This window comes from Nuphar pumila, chromosome 15 (genome assembly GCF_984573655.1).
Source record: "Nuphar pumila chromosome 15, dmNupPumi1.hap1.1, whole genome shotgun sequence".
In the NCBI taxonomy this organism is placed as follows: Eukaryota; Viridiplantae; Streptophyta; class Magnoliopsida; order Nymphaeales; family Nymphaeaceae; genus Nuphar; species Nuphar pumila.
Genome location: NC_143263.1, coordinates 89379870 through 89400601, shown reverse-complemented (window position 1 = coordinate 89400601; position 20732 = coordinate 89379870). Strand labels below are relative to the sequence as shown.

The 20732-nt window shown below is 36.0% G+C and overlaps 2 protein-coding genes across 2 annotated transcripts in view; one reads left to right on the top strand and one right to left on the bottom strand.

Moving 5' to 3' along the window:
* The window catches only part of GA1 (Terpenoid cyclases/Protein prenyltransferases superfamily protein), a 41531-nt gene extending 32018 nt beyond the window's left edge, over positions 1 to 9513 (top strand). The window contains exons 13-15 of the mRNA XM_089990656.1: positions 3072 to 3192; positions 7333 to 7539; positions 8959 to 9513. Of these exons, the coding sequence (XP_089846782.1) occupies positions 3072 to 3192; positions 7333 to 7539; positions 8959 to 9186 (556 nt within the window). The 3' untranslated portion in view covers positions 9187 to 9513. The remainder of the gene's footprint in view (positions 1 to 3071; positions 3193 to 7332; positions 7540 to 8958) is intronic.
* A 921-nt stretch (positions 9514 to 10434) lies between these two features.
* LOC149815948 (Acyl-CoA N-acyltransferases (NAT) superfamily protein) overlaps positions 10435 to 20732 on the bottom strand; it is a 62099-nt gene continuing 51801 nt past the window's right edge. Inside the window, exons 4-6 of the mRNA XM_089988966.1 lie at positions 11654 to 11723; positions 10918 to 10978; positions 10435 to 10802 (exon numbers count right to left, since the gene is read on the bottom strand). Coding sequence (XP_089845092.1) covers positions 10711 to 10802; positions 10918 to 10978; positions 11654 to 11723 — 223 coding nt within the window. The 3' untranslated portion in view covers positions 10435 to 10710. The remainder of the gene's footprint in view (positions 10803 to 10917; positions 10979 to 11653; positions 11724 to 20732) is intronic.

The window sequence follows — 20732 nt, the reverse complement described above, 5'->3', positions numbered from 1 at the left end:
CTGCTTCCTCAAAGACAAGAGTGGAAAGGTCATAGAACTTTTCGATGCCTGCGATGACGGTAATGAACCATTCAGGGACAGTATCGAAGAGTTTCCTTACAAGTGCGGCGTCATCCAGAGACCCGCCCAAGCTGCTGAATTTTACTGCCATGGTAGACAATTTACCGGCGTATTGATCCACGGATTCGTCCTCCTTCATGCGCAGACCATTGAATTCACTCTTCAACGTCTGTAATCGTGCATCTCTAACACGATCGGCGCCAACGAACCTTGTCTTGAGGCAGTTCCACATTTCTTTTGCCGTGGCTTTATTTGCCACCTGCAGCAAAAGGTCTTCCGGTAAGCACTGAATAAGATGCAATTTAGCCCTCTTGTCTTTCTTGACATCAACGGTTGCCCCGGCAGCGGGCTCGATTGCCTCCCAGACTTCTTGATCCTCCATCATTGCTTGAACACGGATTTTCCAGGAGGTATAGTTCGTCAAAGTAAGCTGCGGATATACATACCGGATTGTATTCCGGTCGCTGCTGTCAAGAGAGCTTTCTCCTCCGGTGACTGTCGTCATTAAATTGAATCGGGGGTACTTGGGCATTCAGCAACCTGGCTCTGATACCAGATGATGGATCAAATGAGGTAATGGAGCAGAGGAGGATGATGTGCAAAAGAACTAATCGCACTTTTTTCTCACTCATTTTACTATTGATCAACATGAGATTTTAAAGATGAAAAAACAACAACTGAAACGTAACCCACGATCCCACGTAAGGGAGTGGTTCCAAAAGAAAAACAAAGAAACTACCACCACTAAATTTTTAACATGCTAACACAGTTAGCTACCCACGCACACTTCGTGGAGTTAACTTCCTCTAAAGATGCTGCAAAACACTTTGCACTATATGTGCAGTTAGGAACCTGAACTTAAAGGAAAAGAAAACTGACTCCTATTTTATTGCGCACGATCTTACCCAACAATGAACAACTCCAAAGGGGAATAGGATGACTCATCAAGCAAGTCTACCTTCAATGTGGACAAAAGTGAGGAAACACGCCTAGAAAGATTCCTTCCCGATCAATCTAGCTACCTGCATATATTGCAAGAAGGATGATCACACTATAGAAAAATGTTGGAAACTCACAGGGAAGCCAGGAGCATCAAAGAACCAGAAAGTCAAGGGAAAATCTTCAGCTTATACAGTGAATGACAACTTGCAAGAGACCCCTCTAACTGTAGAAAAGCTAACTTAAATCTTGAAAAATATCCTTAAGCCAAGCTTCGCCGGCATAGTTGTTGCCTCGCCTGCTTCCACAGATACTGCACACGGTAAGTCAGGTAAATCCCTATCCCTTCTTTCAATTGTTTCTCACAATCCATGCATGATTGACTCTGGGGCCACCGATCACATGACTAGGATTGCTAACAACATGGCCAACTTGGAAACCAACTCCCACAGGAATTCGGTAACAATTGCTAATGGATCCCACATTCCCATGAATGGAGTCAGAAAAATCATAGGGCAAGCCTGTTAATAGGTGCATAATTAAATCTTCCTCTAAAATCGGTTTCCTGGCCAACGTGAGTTGATGGGAAATAGATTTGGCTCTCTGAAAGTATTCTTCCATAGGTTTTTCTCCTTTCTTAAGCTTATGGAATTGCTCCTTCAATTGTAGCACTCTCGATTAGGCGTGTGTTGTGTATGTTTCTTTTAGAAAGGTCCAGACCTCTCAAAAGGTTCTCAAGCTGACCATTTGAGTGTGGACAGATTCTAAAAGGGAGGAGATTATCCAGCTGAATAAACGGCGGTCCTTTCTTTGCTGAGCAATAAACTCAAGAATAAGGACCTGATTATCACCTTGCTTGATAAAATTTTCAAGACAATAGTAAGACCCATCAACCCATGGGGGTCATATGTGATCACTGATCAGCAAGGGAAAAAATTGCAATTCATAGAGTAAATAATTGTTTGATGACAATTTTGTGGAAAGAAAGTGTTGCAGTGTTGCGGGTGCAAGAAAATAAGAAGAGTAGGAAGAGAGTCGATGAACACTGAGCACTTGAGGTTGATGAAGATACTGACACCATCCTGCCCAGGTTGAGTTCTGACACCATAAATAAGACACACAGACATGGCTCACTTAACTTACTATTTTAACGTAGTTTGGTTTTTTAGAACCTACATTTGTGGTCGTCCTCTCTCAACACATTGTTGAGGACGTTCAACATTGATGATTTTATAAGTTCAGGATACAGGAAAGACAGGTTTGATGCCCTCTTAACTCTTAGATTACAATGCTTCTATTAGAGGCTACATACAAGGAAAGAGGATCTCTTGGATGGTTGATTTAGGGGTCCACTGACGTTTGACTTTCCTTTTATTCATTTTGGTAACCTCTTCTAGATTTATCCCTTCTTAGTTGCACCATTTTGTGGATTATTCTTTGGCTCTAAACCTTCACTGGATATAACTCTAGCAATTTATTGCATAGTCTACTTTTGGGGTAAAAGAAAAATTGCTGATGACAGAGAAACTTATTGTATGATAAAGTAGATAGACATCAGAAGCACAAAACGAAATGGAATGAGAAGTACTTTGACAAAAGAGTCATCACTTTGAAAGTACCTGCTGGGCAAAAGGTAAGGCCACTAGAGATTTGAGAAAGTTACATAAAGGATGTTGAGTAATAAGAAATAGATGATATTAACGTACATTAGACAGGGCTTGAATATGACGCGATAAGAATGATACCACATTAATTGTTGGCGTCTTTGCAATATTATAAAGGGAAATTAGGTCACTAGAGTCCTTCAAAGGCACTAGCATTTTGATCTCCTTAATAAGTTTTGGTCAAGCTCCTCTCTTACTATGTTCAGTCATGATTATTAGTAATTAATTAAGGTTAAGCAGTTATGCATAACTCGATTTTTATGGGCCAAGGTGATTTCAATTTGGAATGAATCTCACTAGTGCTTGAGAAGTCCCTATAGCTAGATTTCTCTAAGAAAAAAAGGAACCTCTAAAGTATTAGTTTAGTATGAGTGATGACTGAAGCTTGGAGGGTTGCGTTGCTAGCAGGTGTGATGGAAGGTGGCCTGGAAGAGGCTTGGTCAACATTTTGCTTGAGACGCTTAACATCCTCTCACTTGAAGCCTTGGTTGCGTATGGCAGAGACATCAGCCAGCACCTATATCATGCGGTACGTCTCTCTCTCTCTCTCTCTCTCTCTCTCTCTCTCTCTCTCTCTCTATATATATATATATATATATATATATATATATATATATGGTGGTACACAGTGTTGTTTGCACACACACATATATTGGATACTAATACAAGTTATGAAATGATCACCTTTTGTTTATATTTTGTCTTTTTGTGTGTGTGTGTGTGTGTGTGTGTGTGTGTGTGTGTGTGTGTGTGTGTGTGTGTGTTGGACCCTATGAATGCAGGGTTTGTTTAGTAAAAATGAATTTTGAATCATGTGTTTGTGACATGTAATCACGTTCTTTAATGACTGTGTTTGATTGTGCATCCTGTGCATCTCTGCAAGACACTGCAGACTAGCATCTGCGGGATGCATGGAACGCTGTTTTTTTGTACCAGTCTCCTGGAATGGTGAGTATCAGGTACACTTTTTAAAAAATAAAAATAACCCTGTCCAGGACAGACTGAACAGTGTGTCCAAGACAGGACCACTATCCTGTTCGTCCTGGGCAAGTTGTGTTGTCCTAACCTAGACAGGAGTCAAACACACCCTAAGGGTGTAAAACTTTAATGGACTATAATTTACCAAAATTTCACGACTTCAAGAATCCTATTCTTACATTGAAAACCCACAATCTAGGTTTGATACCCAGAAAACAAACAATGTTGAACAAATCTATGCTGTCAATTGAGTCCAAACAGCTTGAACCTATGATATCCATATCTATAGTTCCATACCTTAATTAGTACCAAATATAAACCCTATATATAAACGCTATAATGAAGATAAGGAACTAATGAGTAAAAATTTCTTATAGATCAAATGTTAAGGCTGTGATCTGCATGGTTTGTTTAGAAGGAATCTTGTTTTGAATAATATGATTATGACAAGTAACTAACTTTTCAAAGAGGTCAAAAAATTAATGGCTCACAATGTGCCAAAATTTCATAAATCAAATTATCATATTTTTACATCAGAAAAGCATGATTCTTATCAAACAAGCCATACTGAACACATCTATGTGGTTAGACTGAGTTGATACAACTTGCACCTATGATTTCTAGACCATTAGTTCCTTATCTTCATTAGTAGCAAATATATATATATATATATATATATATATATATATATATATATATATATATATATATATATATATAGAGAGAGAGAGAGAGAGAGAGAGAGAGAGAGAGAGAGAGAGGTGAACATATTAGGCCCTCTTTTCTTGTTCTGCCCCATTAGGACCCATAGTTTGAAGTGTTTTATGATAAATCTGAAACGTTAGATGTGTTAAGCATGCTCAATTTAGTATGAATCAACTCTTGGATCATGTGTTTTTTGAAGAAAAATTGTATTTTTTTGAGCCAGGAAAATTGATGCTTCATAGCCATTTATTTTGGATTACCTGAAAAACCTATATACATGTAAGATTCCTGTGATACAAAAGTCAGTTTCCACTAAACAAAGCCTATAGATCACATCTATGGTGTTAGATGTGAGAAAAAATACAAAAAATAGGATTTTTGAATGGGCCTAACAAGATTACTCTCTCTCTCTCTCTCTCTCTCTCTATATATATATATATATATATATATATATAGAGAGAGAGAGAGAGAGAGAGAGAGAGAGAGAGAGGGTGGTAGCTATTAACCACCATGCTAGCCAACCTTTCTAAGGGTTTTCCACCATGTATTACTTAAATCTAGCTGTATTGATTTACTAGGAAATGACACTTGGATCATGTTGATTTTTTAAGCCTTAAATATTTTAAAAATCTTATGCTGTCAATTTTTTAAATATAAAAATCTACCTGCCTATCAGAATCAGGTGACCAAAGAGTCGATTCCTATAAAATCAAGCACATATGTATGGTCAGATTTAAAGAAAACATGAAAAACCTTTTAAATGTTAACTACTTTTCTAGCTAACCACCGTGCTAACCAGGCTTTCGAAGGATTTTTCCCATATATTACTTAAATATGACCATACAGATGTGTTCAACACTATCGATTTACTAGAAAATGATACTTGGTTCATGTTTTTTTTTGATAAAAAATAATTTTAAGCCTTGAATATTTAGAAAAGATTTACACATCGATTTTTAAACCTTATAAAAGCCGACCTGCATATCAGAATATGATGAACCAAGAATCTATTCCTATAAAATCAACCATGTAGAACTCATCTGTATGGATAGATTTAATAAAAACATGAAAAATCCCTTCAAAAATCCAGTTAGCACAATGATTAACTAGAAAAGTGATTAGTAGTGGCCACCTTCTCTCTCTCTCTCTCCCTCTCTCTCTCTCTCTCCCTCTCTCTCTCTCTCTCTCTCTCTCTCTCTCTATATATATATATATATATATATATATATATATATATATATATATATATATATAGTGACAAACATTTTTATTGGCAATTTCTTGTTTTTCAAAAACTTGCAAGAAATTTAAAAAATTCCATAAATCTTGCATTTTTTTTGGTAAAATCTTGGCAATAAAAAATTTAATTAAAAAATATATAATTATTTTTTATAAGAAAATATTAATAAAAATTATTTAAAAATAAAAATACATGATTTTTTTCATGATAAATAGCCATTTAAAACTTAAATATCGTGTTTAAATCGTGGTATTTATGTTTTTTTTCATAAATCTCACGATATTTTGAAAATTTTGCAAGAAATTGCTGTTTTAAACTTTCAAGCAAATTCTCGTGATATTATCGCAAGATTTTCATAAATCTCACGATATTTGTCACTATGCTTGTAGGTAAGGAACCCTTGCTTAGAAGGGAAAGTTGCTTTGACCAAATTTGACCTCATGAATGTGTTCAACATGGTCAAAATAGTAGAAATCAACCCTTGGATCATAACTTTAAAAAAATTATGTTTTTTTTAGGTTTGAAAATTTGATACATTGTAGGCCCTTGATTTTCTACCCTCATAAAATCTGGCATATACGTCAAAAAATATGATGCAAAGGTCAGTTTCTACTAAACTTAATACTAGATCACATGCGGAGGGTTAGACCTGCAAAAATGCTGAAAAAATGAAAATATTATATTTTTTCACTAGGGGTTTTCCCACGAGGGTAGCAAACATTACTGCATATGTGTGTACGCGTTTTGTCCAAAAATCATTTTTAGAGACGTGAGGTAGCTTGGGAGTTGAAATTGACACGAGGCACACCACCATGTCTTTTGGTACAATTGGTAGCATGATCAAGAACCCCCACCCCATTAGTGTTCTTTGTTCTGGGATAATGAGTTGTATGATCATAGTGCCCACGTACATTGGTTGAGTGGCCCTTGAAAACTAAAGCCACCCATCATGGTTGATTGCCCTATTTGCGGGCCAAGTTTTTCCATGGATTGTTCTACTTTTTCTTTTTCCTTTTCTGGTTAGTCTGACGAGAAAAACTCCATCACTCCACACATTGGCTGGCCTCCGGTTGGTAAAACCCTTCGACCTTGTGGCAAAGAAGGTTTCGAACTTGTGATATCCCATCAACTTGGTGACATTCACAAGTCGGATCCTAAGACCTTGTGGGCGTATGGATTTCGGTTGGTCAGCGTTAGTGTAAGCATCTCCAACTGTACGGGTACCTTTGAATGCAGATCCATGGATTTCTGGACCGACACCCTCCTTGTCAGGACTAGAAATTTGTGGATCGATGTTGTTTTGAGGATCTTAAATCCTGAGATCCTCCATGTGAGGGAAGGTCTGATCTGGTGTGGGCCACATGCCAGATCCATGGATCTTTGGGTGCATTCAAATGCATCCTAACTGACTTGCCTAGTAGATCTGATAGTCGTATCATGTTGGATCAGGTCAAGTTCAATTTAGAGCTCGCTGCGACCCTGATCCAGTTGCCTACTTAGGGTCTGGATCATTCCTGTGTTTGGGCACTACCCAACATGGGGAGCCGACCTTAACAACACAGTGATCAATCAGACTGGTGCCAGAGCCAGTTGAATTATTATGTAGTCAGATCGAGACCAATACCCACTGGCTCCGAACCAGTTCTAGCATAAAATTACTTTGCCTGTTAAAAGAATGTCTTTTTTCTGGTGGCTTTTGGACGAGATGAACTCTTAACGAGTCTTGTGTTTTCTCTTTGTGGGCAGTGGTTGTCCTGGATGGCGTCGTGGTGTTCGACAGGGGACAGTGCCCTTGAAGAGAGCAACGATGGGGAGCTCTTGGTGACCACCATCAACCTCTGTGGGGGTCGCTGCACCACTCATAAAAGTATGCTCTCTCCCCCCAACTGTGCACGTCTCACTCAGCTCACCAACAATCTTTGCCGCCAGCTTCGTCGCATCCCTAACCCCAAGGTCTCTCTCTCTCTCTCTCTCTCTCTCTCTCTCTATATATATATATATATATATATATATATATATATATATATATATATATATATATATATATATATATAAGCTGAATGAGCTAAACTTTGCTAGGACTTGTTATGGGTCTGAGGCCAAGATGACTCGTCAGTCCGAACCATGCTACTCTCTCTCATATTCATTTGAAAACCAACATCTAGATTGGGAGACATGACCCTTGTTTATGGTTGGAAAATGGCATACAAAATGATAAACTTTGGTCGAGTAAAGTAGGGTCATACAAGGCAGTTAAAGCAATGACCCCCCTTCATATATTGGGATCAAAATTTACCTAAAACTAATGGCGAGGTTTTGGGAAGATTGATTGATTACAGCCTGTTGGCAATATGGAAAGGGAACTTTAGATGACAACTTTGTTCCTCACTTTATGAGACATTGATTCAGAAAAGATCAGGTTGGCCAAATTATGAGCAACACTGGTTCAATACCGAATCACAAATTAGTTTCTGGTTCCATCAATCAATGTCAACTTGACATGACACTTTGATGGCCCTTACTCTTCTCTGCAAGTGAAAATCAGCTTGACCGAATCAAGCTCGAAGCCTCAGGGAGTCATGGAGCCAACCTGGCCAAGATTTGGAGCCGACCAAGTCTCCAACTTGATCACCCTTTAGGTTTTTGGACCAAAGTCAAGTGTCTAAACCTTGTAATGAAGTATTATTTGACTTGGTATGAATTAAAGACAAGACCTCAGCTTGGATAAGTCATGTCTATAATCACAAATATCACTGTATTTTTTTAAATCTCACTATTTTGTCAAAATTTTCAAAAACTGATATAATACTAAAAAAATGCAATGTTTTCAAAATATCATGTTTTTATTTGGATTTTACCGCAGCATTTATGTTTTTTTAATATTTGAGTGCTTTTCTTATATTTTAAAATTTTATATACTGATATTTTTCAAGGGAATTTCACAAAAAAACAAAATTTTAATTTATCACTAAATTTTCCTTTGCAAAGGAAAGATTTGTGACTGATGATGGTCATGTCATTTGCAGTTCAAGCCAGTCAACCGACTTCGTTTTAAGATCATAAGCACACTAAATACTTAGAAGTTGGAAAAACAAGTTTGTGATTTCTCAAAATAACAATCCATTCTACAGGCAGACCAAACATATAAGAAAGCTGTTACTTGCACAGCCAAGTTCCACGCTTGATTGCTCATTGACCTTCTAATCATTCATCAGTCTTTAAACCCAAGTGAAAATAACACTGTTAAATTAAAAATAAATATCTTGATACCCATCAAAAGCCTTCATTATCATCATCTCATCATCATATTCTCCCCCCCAACAAAGTCTGGGTTAACAGATTATATAACAGTGATTGGTTTTACTTTTGCAGATACAAAACATTGATGAAGCAGGAAATAGCAGCCAGCTGATCAGCAATCAAATAGAATCTGAAATGAGAGAACTCGTCCAATGCGTGCTCCAAAACTCCGAAGGGTTGGACAACGACACCAAGCAGACTTTCCTTGATGTAACGAAGACTTTCTATTACACCGCCTGCTGCCCTCCAGATACCATGAAGCGCCATATGATCAAGGTACTCTTTGAAAGAGTAGCCTGACTGTCATCTAACTTAATGGCCATTAGCGTACAGTTGCTTCCATATAGAGAGGATAGCCTTCAGAAATGGACTCAGGTCTGCATCTAGATGCCTTATTGGGGCAATCATCGAACTCCATACAGGGCACTAGATGCACAGTGAAAGCCACCATCTATTCTGGAAGTCAGTATTATAGAACTTTCTGGTGGAACCCACCACTCAAAACTGAAAGATAGGCCAACAACAACGAACGCCCATTACCATACCTTGTATTTCCATGTTGGGTTGATTGGTGATATAAAAAATTATTGGACAAAATAAATGAATAAAGATCTAGTTTATTTCAGTGTAAGATGGATTGGATCATGAGATAACCAGAACCAGTACTGTATCAATAGACACCTGAGTTTTGCGATACGATACCAGTGTGTATCATACCTGTATCAGGTACGATACACCTTTGATGCACTTTAAAAAGGACGAAAGTTACTTTTTTCATTTTAGGTTTTAAATACCTTTTAAAGACCAGCTTCTCTATTTGTCTAAAGGCCATTAAATGTGCATTTTCACTGTTTTCACCCAAAGAAGTGCGTTAAAATAAAAAAATGTATTTTCACTATTTTTTCAATCAAAAAATGGATTAAGGTAAAAAAACTTTATTATGAGTAAAATCATAAAATTACTCTCCAAAAAAAGTTTGCTTCGAGAGGTGATGCCTCCCGTACAACCTTCCGCCAACTTACTGCAAAGTTAAGTCTGAAAATTAAAGACTTACATCAGGCTCAAGACTCCAATAAAGATGGCATAAGATAATCCAGCATGAAAATGAGACACTCAACTCAAGTAATGAGTAAAAACCGATTAAAAATTAGGTGCAACTATTACCATAATATTTTTTTTATGTAATATAAAAGTATCAGTCTTGTTGCGTGTTCTTAATTGCAAGATATTTAATATTTTGCATTATTCTTGTAAGATAGTTGACGTTGGATGATGTCTTGTACAGCTCGTAGAAACAATAATGCTTCATATGTGATTTTATAGTTGTATTTTGTGCAATTCATCATTGTTTCATGTGATATGTTTTTTTTTTTAATTTTTTGCTAATTTTTTTATTTAAAAAAAATTATTAAAATTTTATGATATTTTACGATACGGTCTTAATTTGGGTCTTACCGATACGAGTAACAATAAAATAGTTACAACCTTGACCAAAACAACTACCTAAAGCTTAACAACGTAAAGCAACACCCACGGAGTAACTTTTACAGTACATGGTTGCTTAGCTCCAATAAGAAGCTGCATCAGTTAAACAGCCAGTGCATATGCTCACAGACAAACATTCAGTTGGTCACAGACAAATAATCAGTTCAAGGATATATTTCTGACAGATAAAATGTCAACACCAATCATATTATACCTATGTTTTTTGTTCATTATCAGAAAATACCCATCAAACTTTATGCATAAATTCATGCATGCATGTGTGAGAGCGCATATGGAGTTGAGGGGCCTGGTGAGGCAAGAATATCTCAGAGATAGACACTAGTCATATTCCAGTTCATCCGGAGTCACAGGGCGTTTGAGAGGTATGATTGACTTCTTGTCAACATCTCTTGATAGTGCCTTCCGCATGTCTGAATGGCAAACAAAGAGGAATGCAGTGAAAAAGGCAGTCCAACATGTGATCCCCAATTATGACAGATCCGAAAACCCAACAAAGATCCTTTTTCATGGTTAGATATACATTACCTAAGCCATCCTCTTCTCCAGAGTAGTACTTTAGCACCCTCCTGTATATGACATAGCCCAACTGGTGCAAATAAGAAGAAAAAAAGCACAGCAGACAACCTTGTTAGATTCTGATGCACGGAACCATGAAGTGCAGAGTCAATAGCCCCTTACTGGAGATCTCATAGGTACCTCTTCTATATAGACCAGTGCCAACTGTCCAGCAAAAGGCCGGTGGAACATATAGCATCAATGTTTGACGGATGGGTCAGACCTTGGTAATCAAGTATTGCTGTATGGCAACTCAGAGAAGTTGGGCTCAAGTTGCTATGCATTGGGTTACTTTACCAATATTGATGCAAGACTTGCTATTAATTAGGCTTGGCAAAGATATGGTCAATTACGACCATTTCAAGTTATTCAACTCCGTGCCAAGATGAACAAACCCTGCCAAATCCTGACTCAGGGAGGTTGCTTGGTGAATCTAGAAATAACCTAAACTTGGCCCCAGCTTGACCCCAGGTTAGTGATTGTTGATCTTGTCAACCATCCAAACTGTCAGTTCAGAAAAGATAAAAGAAAAGGTACTGATGCACAATCTACCAAAACTCCAGTAGCCTGCTACTAGATGGATAATCCCAGGGCCGTAAAGCGATCTGATCAGTCAATTTTAGCAGTTTGATGCCAATCAGAAGATTTTAACAGTTGCAGAAGTTTGGAAATCATAATCATTCGATGCATAGAAAGAGGAACAAACCTTTTCATACATCTTTATTGCAGGCATGTTGGAGGCCCTCACAAAGAGGTCCACAAAGTAGGCTCTATCTCTGCAAAAGGTAAAGAAAAAAGATACTTTTCAGGCTGATGTAGGCCATCAGGTAATAGTACAGGTAATAGTAGGCAACAAAGCCTAATATGGGAACATGATTAGAATAGGCTGGCCAATGAGGCTATGGAGATTCACAAAGATAATGTTGAAAGTTTCTTGAAAATGCAAAGGAAAAAGAAAAAGGCCTAAGCAGCCCATTCTCGGTACATTATTGGTGGCAGAGAGGGCATTTTATTATCAAAAGAAAACAAAGAGGGAGGGCACATGATGAACTGCAAAGTCATAAAAGAAAAGCTGTGGCAAAAATAAAAAGTATACAGTGATTAGAGACTGTAGCACCAACTTGATCCTTGCAAACTGAATCCCTAGCAAAGTTGGCCCACTTGCATTCTCACTTGTCAAGAACAAGTTATTGGGTGGGCCAAGAACAAAGAGGCCTAAGCAACAACCAAGTTTTATGCAGGCAGCACTTTCAAAGATTCAAACTTCGTATGGACCAGGATGTGAATAGGCTGGAACTGGAACAGACCACAGATGATCCAGACCTATGTTTTGGCTGGACCCAGACCTGCATGTGTACTCAAAAGAGAAGAACCAGACCCTATAAATAGTGTAGGGCCAATCCAGATCCTACATTTATGTTTCTTTATACTATGAAAAAATGAGTATTATCCTGTTTGTGTGCAACCAAGATATTGGTCCAACTCAGCTCCCGTTCACCAGGTAAGGTTGGTAAACGAGGCAAATGAACCGGACAGGGCATGTTCGAGCTCAGCTCATTTACCAGCTGACCGATCTCATCACTCGGCTTGTGCTCGTGTTTAACCGAGCCGAGTTCGAGCTCGGCTCGTGCCTGAATGAGACAAGCCAAACACAAGCTTGCTCGTGTAAAATAATCCATGATAATTATTACATAGAATATATATAATGTTTATATATTACACTTACAATTATATGTATTTTATATATTACACATAATAATTCATATTTTATATATATTTTCCATGTATTTTTCTCTTTATATTTATATTCTATGCATTCTTCTCTTCATATATTACAGTAAAAATATATATTATACATAAAATATATACATATTTTACCTATATGAGCTCACCCGAACCGAGCTGAGCTGAAGGCCCTATGTTCGGGCCAACTTGTTTAAGCTGAACGAGCTGCTAGTGGCTCAGCTCGTCATTTATACGAACCGATCAAGAACGAGCTTGTGACAAGCCGAACTGAGCTGAGTCACAAGCTGCTCAGTTCATTTACCAGCCTTATCACCAAGTCATCTGTTTTCTTACTGGCTCCAGAAATCTGCCCAAATCACATGGATATGGGTTTCAGATCAGGATCCCCCACTGAAAGCCCTAAGAAAGACCAGTCTTAGAGAAACGAAGGAAGATTTTTGTGATCTATTTCCATGTTAGAATTAAGAAAAAAGAGGTAGACAAGAACATCCGAGGCATAAATTATACTAATATTGAGGCATCAAGATTCTGGATTATAAAACCAGTATTTGCAAGGAATTGTATATAAGCTTTCACAGGTACAAGCATGCACACATCCACATGCAAGCCCATGATTCACAAATGCAAGTGCGCACAAAAGCAGCATATTACTTAATAATTAATATTTATATGAATGGTGATAGAACCAAAACATAATTCCTGATCCATATGGTTCAACTTTGATTTGCTTAGGCATAAAGGAAGCCACTATACTAATAACTAAATGATAGTGGATGCAAAAGTTTAAAACCACTAAAGCTGTTGAGGATTCAAACAGGATGGGTTGGGCAGGTCTGGCATCAATGAATGTTATATGATGCCTGAACAGAAATTGTAGTTCCAGGAAATGCCTGTGCGTGCCTAACCGAGCTAGCTGTCAGACAGGCTCAGGTGCAGGTACCGGGTACACCATGGTTACAAAGGGTACAACACGGGAATTTATAAAATGACGGGTATGGGGTTTATATATATATATATATATATATATATATATATATATATATATATATATATATATATATATATATATATATATATAGAGAGAGAGAGAGAGAGAGAGAAGGGGGATGGTCCTACCCCTTTTTTTGTTAGGTTCCATTAGGACCAAGGTTGCCAAACTAAGAAGCGAGAAGCGAGGCATTTTAAAACTTATAGGAAGCAGGAAGCGAGTATCAATTTGAAAGCGAAATAGGAATAAAAAATGAAGCAATATGGTAACTAAATAGGAATCGAATAAGAAGCAATAAAAAACTAAAATAAAATTGATTATTCTTATATTTCATTATTTTTCAGTAAAAGAGTTAATTTTTTGTTAAAATCTAACAATGTTTACCAATTTAGAGAAAGTACATGGAAAGTGAGTGAAAGCGTGAGAAAATACATGAAAAACATGAAAAAAACATAAACCATGCGTGTGGGAAGCATAGAAGAAGCGTGGGAGAATCAAGATTCTCATGAAGTTTTGGAAAAGAGGAGTATCACGCTTTCGAAGCGAGTTTGAGGGAAGTGCGCTTCCCACCTACTTAAGAAGCTTCCGCTAACCCTGGTTAGGACCTTCCAAAAATCATACTTTCAAGTATTTTTTTTGTTAATTTGTACAATTAGATGTGTTTATCATTGTTTACTCAATAGGGATCATGTAGTTGATTAAGATTTTTTATGCTCAGGTGTGTGTTTTAAAGAGAAAAAAATCAAAGGTTGATATTATACTAAAATTTGATGATAAAATATTTTCATTTTTACATCAAATCAATTTGAAAGAAAGTTAGTTTCTTAGTAAATAAGCAATGATAAACACATTTAACAGTCTTGGTCAAGTAAAAAATACTTAAAAGTACAATTTTTATAGTTCTAACAGGACATAACAAAAAAAGGGTAGGGCCATTCCCCTTCATATATATATATATATATATATATATATATATATATATATATATATATATATATATATATATATATATATATATATATATATATATATATATATATATATATATATAGTGTTAAGATTTGCTGCAGTTGTTTGTATGTGCAAATGGTCTGGAAACCCCTTGTTTGGATCTTTTTCTCACATCTAACACCATAGATGTGATCTACAGGTTTTGTTTAGTGGGAATCAACTTTTGGATCACTAGAATCCAGCCTATAAACAGTTTTTTCCAGCGATCCAACAGCTATGAAGGCACTGATTTTTTCTTACTCATAAAAACATGTTTTTTAGTCGAAAAAAACATGATCCAAGAGTTGATTCCTACTCAATCGAGCATTTTGAACACATCTATGAGGTTAGATTGTGTCAAAACAAAGGTTGTATGTATCATATCGTATATATCATATTGTATCGTATGATACAGGGTTGGTGCACTTAAAAAAGGGTTGAATCATAATTTTTTAGTTTTGGGTTTTAAAGACCTCTTGAGAGCCGACTCCCTCATTTGTGTAGAAGTCATTAGAGAGGTATCCACACACCCTAGGACTCGAGAGCAATTTGGAAGCCGATCCATGTGTAATAGAGAGGGCTTTTGCAGTTTGTTCAAGTAAGCGTGCATTTTCATTTTTCACCATGTTTTTACTCAAAGAAGTGGATTAAGGTAAAAATACCCTATTTTTTGCTTCTTAATGAGCTTTTTTTGAGGAATATGACATCAAATGATCTAGCATGGCAATGGGATGCTTGAATAATAAGTGAAAACCGATTGAAAAATGAGTGCAACTATTGTCATACTCAACTTTTGGAGTACTTTTTCTAAGTCTATTTTCCTCCATAGTGAGCTCTTCTATAGTATCAACAATAGAAGGATTTTTTCCACGATGTAAAAGGGCCGATTTGGTGGATTCAAACTCCAGCCTTAGACCATTCACAAATTGATAGAAATGTTCCATATCGAGTTGCTTTTGGCGAAGCTCGATGTCTTCGGCACAATGCCATTTGGGCTCAAGAAGAGCCAACTCTTCCCAAAGTTCGGACAACTCATTATAATATTCTCGAATAGTTTTATCTTTTTGAGTCATTGTCCGAACTTTATCTTGTAAATTGCATACATGTGCAATATCTTTAAGGGAATACATGTTTTTGAGGTATTCCCAAGCCTTATCGGCATGCTCAAACTTAGCTAGACTAGAGCATTTTTTAATGTCTATGCTATTGATGAGCCATGACATAATTTTTGCATGTCCTATCCTCCATTCTTTCCATTTCTTTTCATAAGTGGCTAACGCCTTACTCTTCTCTTCTTCCGTTAGAGGAACCTCTTTATCACCCTCTTTCTTGGTAAGAGATAGTTTAGGTTCCAAATCGGAACCATCCACTATATCCCATAAACCTTTTCCCCAAATGTGGTGCTTCATAATCGAAGCCCACATTACATAGTTAGTATCATTTAGCTTCATAGAAATGATGGCGATCTTATCATTGTCATCCATCTTTTACAAGGGTAAGAGAGGAATAAATAGGAGGAGAGAGAGAGAAAAATAAAAAGAAAAGAAAAAGAGTAGACAAAAGAATAAGAGAGGATACAAAACCAAAATTTTTTGTAGCACAAGTTCGCCTTTCTTCAAACAAATCTTCTTGAGCCAAGAACAAGGTGATGAAACACCTTTTGTAAATGTGGCACGGAAATCGAGGCGGAAGCACTTCAAGATCTAAGGATTTTGTAGCTTTGATACCATGTAATGAAATGGTGGTCTTTAACAAATGCATAAATAACTCACAAACAAGTGTCTATTGGAGACACTACAAGCATGACCCTTGAAAGGGTATAAAAAGAAGAACACTTGAAAAATAAATAATACTTTATTCATGAACAAAATGCTTAAGAAGCATGGTAATTTACATTGAAGGGGTTCACCCCTATATATACAAAAAAGTGGAAGAGAGAGGAGAGCTCATTTTGAGCTCTCCAAAAGAGACGTTGGATTCCAACGTCTCTTAATATAGCTGCTGGACTACAGTCCAACAACATTTATTATTATAGTTGTTGGACTATAGTCCAACAGCATTTATTATAGTTGTTGGACTACAGTCCAACAACTATTTGCACAGTCAAGTTCCAACAGGAACTTGACTGGATCAAATATCTAGTTTCTATTGAACTAGATGCTAAAAAAGAAAATAAAGAAAAATAGAAAAAGAAAATATAATAATATTAAATAATATATATATATATATATATATTACAGTTTACATTTTAACAGACCCACACATCCGAATATACTAACTCAAGAGGTTGAGAAGAGACAATTTTTTTCTTAAAAGGGTAATCTCTTCATTTTTTCAAGAATACATTTTTCACATTTAAATGTCTCAGAATTACAAAAAAAATCATATTTAAAAAAAAATGAATCTTGGATATGCTAGGATAACCAAGTCTCTTGTGCCATAGATCCAAGTCCAGTTTTTTAACATTACAACATAAAGTATTCTTGAAAAATTTTAAAAAATCCATGTAGTATAGGCCTCCTTCTCTATGGCCTTCCCCAATCAACTTCCCTGACTGGTGATCCTGCACTCGACAACCACGAGAGAAAAAGGAAACGTTATATCCATGGTCAGATAATTGAGAAACAGACAAGAGATTGAGGTTTAATTTGAAAATACACTTGATTTGTGGGATATAAAATCTTTTTGAGTTTTGAGAAATATTTTCAAAAAAATTTATCCCTTTGATTTCTAATGATGTTCCATCAGCAGTAAAAACATTTGACCCATTTAAGTTATGACATTCGGATAACACATTAATATTTGGGGTCATATGAAAGGAAGCACCTGAGTCAAGAAGCCATAGAGATTTACCTAGATCGGAAGTGCTAAGTAGATGAAGATGCTCCCTTGAGTAGAGGTTGAAGCGCTTCCACCAATTGTGCTAAGGACATACTTCCAATGGAAGATTCATTTGACTTTTGTTAAGGTCCGACTGAGGCAACCTTTTTCTCATAAGGTCTCTTCATTTTTAAACAGTGAGTTTTCAGATGTCCTGGTTCCTGGTAATAATAACAAATGATTTTCCTTTTATCAAAATCATTCCCTTGTCTTTCATCATTTCTCCTTCCATAGTTAGGGGGTTTGTAAGTTCTAACATAATTTTCTGGTTTTGATATGGCTAAAACAGAGTCATCATCACACTTGGTGATTCTACTCTTGAGTCTATTTTCTTCTATACTTAGTTCTTCTATTGTGTCTTTTATTGAAGGCACCTTTCCACGATGGAGAAGAATAGACTTGGTGGATTCAAACTCCGATTTTAATCTACTAATAAATTGAAAAAAATGTTTCGCATTTATTTAATTTTGGCGGAGTTCTATATCTTGTGGGCAATGCCACTTTGGTTCAAAAAGAGCCAACTCTTCCCATAATTCTGACAAGCCATTATACCATTCTCTAATACTCTTGTCTCCCTAAACCATATTTCTAACTTTTATTTGTAGATTGCACACATGTGCAATATCTTTAAGAGAATACATTCTCTTAAGGTAATCTCATGCATCATTTGCATGCTCAAACTTTGCAAGGCTTGAGCATTTCTTTATGTCAACGCTTTTTATGAGCCAAGACATGATATTGGCATGTCCCATTCTCCATTCTTTTCACTTTTTTTCGTAAGTGGAGATGACTTTAATTCTTTCTACCACTGTGAGAGGTATTTCTTTCTCTCCATCTTTTGTAAGGATTAGGGTTGGTTCCAAATTGGTCCCATCTACTAATCACCATAATCTTTTTTTCCATATAAGATGTTTCATGATTGAAGCCCACGTGACATAGTTGGAATCGTTGAGTTTGATGGGCTTAATGGTGACATTATCCTTGTCATCTATTTTATAATTTTGAGAAGGAAGAGATAAAGAGGAGAAGAAAGAGGACAAATGCAAAAAAAGAGATAAAAGAAGAAGATACTCTACCACAAACGGTGAGTACAAGTATTCCTTCAAGGTTTTAAGCCTTCACACGATCACAACTTCAAAGGAACTTTACTTCCTTTCAAAATTTTGAGTGGCATGCTTCCCGATGCACCAAAAGAACTTAGTTTGATCACTTAACCAATGACTCTAATACCATGAAAGAATATGCAACCCATAATCTGAATCCTCAAATAATTCTCGCAAAAGATCTCCCACAAGAACCATACAAGTTCATAAGCAAAGCTCACAAGAACCAATAAGGTTCATACACAAACAACACCCAAGAGAATATAAATAAAAAAATGAAGAAAATATAATTTCATTCAAGTGGGATATAACCCACAACAAAAGAATACATTACAATGGGGTGAGGCCCCATATTTATAGGGCTAATAAAGAAGAGGGAGAGGGAGTTGTTGGGCTCCCAACGGCTCTATTTAGAGTCGTTGGGAGTCCAACGACTCTCTTAGTGTTTTATGCTTTTAGACTTAGTCAAAAGGCATAAAGCCTATTACATGTCCAAAAATAAAAATAAAATAAAAACTAACTAAACTATGAAACTAAACTAAAAGGATAAGATTACATATGATAGTGGTATATTGCATATGAGATTACAATTTTAACATATAACCCCTCTGTGAATAGGTCACTTCAATACCTAAAAAGTATCTAAGAAAACCCAAGTCAGACGTATCAAAAGTTTTCTTTAACATAAACTTAATGCCATTTACTCCCTCTTTGTCACTTCCTGTGATGCTCATATCATCAACATAAAAAACAAGAATCACAATAGAATCACATGTTTTCTTAACAAAGAGAGCAGTGTCAATATAACATAGACAAAACCCAAGTTAATTAATGCATTACTAAATTTGTCATACCAAGCCTTGGGAGCTTGTTTAAGACCATATAATGTTTTCTTTACTTTTAAAACTTTACCATTTAAATTCATACCAAGAGGAGGATCCATATATACCTCTTCACTAAGATCTTCATTTAAAAGGCAATTTTAACATCAAGTTGATAAATATGCCCTTTTTTAATAGAAGCAATAGCAATAAGAGCTCGAACACTTGTTATTCGAGCTACCGGGGCAAACGTCTCATCATAATCTACCCCATACTCTTATGGGGTATCCTTTGGCTACCAATCTAGCCTTATATCTTTCTAAAGAACCATCCCTTTTCGTTTTTACCTTAAAAACTCATCTAGATCATATGGGTTTCTTTCCTTGGAGAGGATTAACAATTTCCCAAGTTTGAGCTTTCTTAAGTGCATTAAGTTCATGTTCCATAGCTTCATTCCAATATGCATATTGTCTAGCATCATTTTAACGAGATGGTTCATAAAATGAGTGGATGACTAATAAACAAGCTCTAAAATGTGGTGAAAAAGACTCATAAGACACAAATATATTTGGTGCTTTAAAGATACGATTTGACCTTCTTTGAGATGATTCTTCTAAAAATATATTTTGAGAAAATTTGTCAAAAGCACATGGATGAGTATTTTCACTTCTTCTAGTATAAACTTAAGTATTATTTGTTAAATGTTCATCTATATTTTCATAAGAGTCATTTCTTTCATCGTTAAACGTTTGTTCATTTTGATTTTCAACATCATTAGAAAATTCAAGGTTCTCAATCAGATTTGATTCATCTTGACGAGGTAGTAAATCAAATAAGAAAGAATAGTCAATGTTTTCTTTTGATTTATTATTTGTAAAACCATTTTCTTCTTCAAGAAATGTAATATCTTTTGAAATATAAAGTTTATTATTTGACAAGTCAAAACATTAGTATCATTTTTGTTTTTCACCATAACCTAAGAAAACACATTCAATAGCCTTTGGAGAAAGCTTATCATTTTTGTGAGTAAGAACATAACATTTGCACCAAAAAATTCTTAGCTTTTTGAAATCGGGAGACATTTTATAAAGTTTTTCAAAAGGAGAAACATTTTTTAAAGATGATGAAGGAGTTCTATTAATAAGATATGTTGAAGTTAAAGCGGCTTCAGCCCAAAAAGACTTTGGAATATTTTTAGAAATTAAAAGAGTTCTAGTTGTTTCTATAATATACCTATGTTTTATTTCCGCAAGACCA